The sequence below is a fragment of the Penaeus vannamei genome, chromosome 7 (assembly GCF_042767895.1).
Source record: "Penaeus vannamei isolate JL-2024 chromosome 7, ASM4276789v1, whole genome shotgun sequence".
Classification (NCBI taxonomy): Eukaryota; Metazoa; Arthropoda; class Malacostraca; order Decapoda; family Penaeidae; genus Penaeus; species Penaeus vannamei.
The window spans coordinates 40,186,905-40,189,404 of NC_091555.1; the positions used below are offsets into that span (position 1 = coordinate 40,186,905).

Sequence of the window (2,500 nt, forward strand, 5' to 3'; positions counted from 1 at the left end):
CTTCCTCATGTCTACCTTTTCTTCCCTTTCCTTCTCTGCGCCCTTTCGTTATCGTCTCTTTCCTCTTTTCACCTTTCACGTCTTTTATCTTTTCCCTTCTTCGCCTTTCTTCTTCTTCCCTCTTCCTTTCCAACCTCCGCCATACCTTTCATTACCTCCCCCTTTCCTTTCTTCTCTCTTTTTCGTCTCCTTTCTCCTAGTCCCTCTTTCCTCCCCCTCTTCCCTCCCTTTCCTTCCCTCTCTCCTTCCCCTCTCCCCCAATCCTTTCCCTCCCTCCTTCCCTATTCCCTCCCCTCTCCCTCCCCTTCCCTCCTTCCTTCCCTCCTTTCGTCCGCGCTCGCCAGACGGAGCTTCCCTCCTTCCCTGTTCCCTCCCTCTCCCCCTCCCTCCCTCCCTCCCTCTCCCTCCCTCCCTCCCTCTCTACTCTCTTCCCTCTTTCCATCTCACTCATCCCTTCCCTCTTTGCTCTCTTTCTCCCCTACCTCTCTCTCCCTCCCTCCCCCTCCTCCCTTCCCTCTTCCCTCCTTCCCTCCCTCCCTCCCTCTCTTTCCCTCTTCCCTCCCTCCCCCTTTCCTCCTCCTCCCTCCTTCCCATCCCTCCCTTCTTCCTTCCCTTCCCATCCCTCCCTCCCCTCTTCCCTCCCTCTCCCTCCCTCCCCTTATCCCTCCCCTTCTCTCTCCTCCTTTCCCTCCTTCCCTCCCTTCCCTCCCTCCCCCTCCCTTCCTTCCCTCCCTCCCTCCCTCTCTCGCCAGACGGCACTTCCTTCCTCCCGTAGCCATGATGATTCACTCATCCCTATATAGCTTTCTTCTTTGATTGCTTAATAGCCTGTTCATTTATTTAATTATTTTCCCTTCACTCGCTTCCTCATTTAGTACCCCTCCCTCGTCTTCCTTTCTAAGCGCTCTTTCTCTTCTTTCTCTCTTTCTCTCCTTTTTTTTCTATCTCTTTCTCATTCGTTTTGGTATTTGGTAGAATTTGCTTGGATTTCGTTTCTTTTTTTTCTCTAATTCTTTTTCTCTCTTTTTCTCTCTTTCATTTTCGATTTCTTTCTATTTCCAACATTCATTCTTCCTCGTTTTGCTTTGACTTTATATTTGTATTAGTTCAAGATTTTTTTTATTTTTATTTGTTTAAGTAAATGTAGCATAAACACATATTACACACACACACACACACACACACACACACACACACACACACACACACACACACACACACACACACACACACACACACACACACACACACACACACACACACACACACACATACACCCCCCCCACACACACACACACACACACACATACACACACGCACACATGTAAACACACGCTGAGTGCTTGACCTACATCCACATAAACAATGGTATTAATTACACACAAATGCCCAGTTAGTACAAGGTCGATGTATGAAAAAAGACACTAATTTCTGACTCTTGTAAATATTTTCCTAATTCTAGACCTGATGTTTTGATAATATTGATTAATTTGATGTTGTTGTTGTTGTTGTTGTTGTTTTTTTAGATTAGAAATTCGATGTTTGTCTATGTATTTAGTCGGTTTTAAATTCATTTCGAGTTTTTAAAGTTCATTTGGGTTTAATTCGTTTTTTTGTTTGTTTGTTTTTTTCTTGTTCTAATTTGTTTTCTTGATGTATAACTTATTTTCTTGATTTTAGCTTATTTTTCCTGATTTTGGCGTACTTTTCCCGATTTTTGTTACTTATTTTCTTGATTTTAACTTACTTCCCTGATTTTGATCATTTTTTCCCTTATCTAAACCGTACTTTTATTTCAATAATTTTCCAATAGATGTTTTCTTGCGTTTTCCTAGTCCATTGATCGACTTATGAAAAAATAAAAACATCTGATTCCCACGCCCACACATCGCACGCCCTCACCGCCCTCTCCAACCTCACGCCCACAAGCCCTCACGCCCTCACCGCCCTGACACCCTCACCCCCCCTTACGCCCGCAAGCCCTCATGCCCTCATGCCCTCACGCACCTCACCGCCCTGACACCCTCACTCCCCCCTCACGCCCGCAAGCCCTCCCTGCCCTCTCCAACCTCACGCCCACAAGCCCTCACGCCCTCACCGCCCTCACACCCCTCACCCCGCCCACGGCCTCAAGCTCTCACGCCCACAAGCCCTCACCGCCTTCCCCGGCCCGCACGTCCTCATTGCCCTCACCTCCCACAAACCCTCGCCGCCCGCACGCCCTCACCCACTCTTCCCCCGCCCTCACGCCCTCACGCCCTTACTCCCTCACCGCCTTCCCCGCCCTTACTCCCCCCTGCCCTCACCATCCTCACGCCCTTACTCCTCACGCCCTCACCGCCCTCACCACCCTTCCCCGCCCCTTCACGCCTTTACTACCCTCACCGCCCTCACCATCCTCACGCCCTTACTCCCTCACGCCCTCACGCCCGCCCCCCTGATACCCAGACCCTCCCACACCCACGCCCTTACTACCCCCCCTGCCCTCACCACCCTTACG

The 2,500-nt window shown here is 49.8% G+C and overlaps 1 protein-coding gene across 1 annotated transcript; it reads left to right on the forward strand.

The window, feature by feature from the left end:
- Window positions 1–1,985: 1,985 nt before the first annotated feature.
- Window positions 1,986–2,441, forward strand: LOC138862177 (uncharacterized). The gene has a single exon (XM_070123360.1). It carries the CDS (start codon window positions 1,986–1,988, stop codon window positions 2,439–2,441), a length of 456 nt encoding a protein of 151 aa, XP_069979461.1.
- Window positions 2,442–2,500: the final 59 nt, after the last annotated feature.

What these genes read in the sequence shown, in the direction of transcription:
- LOC138862177 (XM_070123360.1), top strand. Translation starts at nt 1,986, where the DNA reads ATGCCCTCATGCCCTCACGCACCTCACCGCCCTGACACCCTCACTCCC.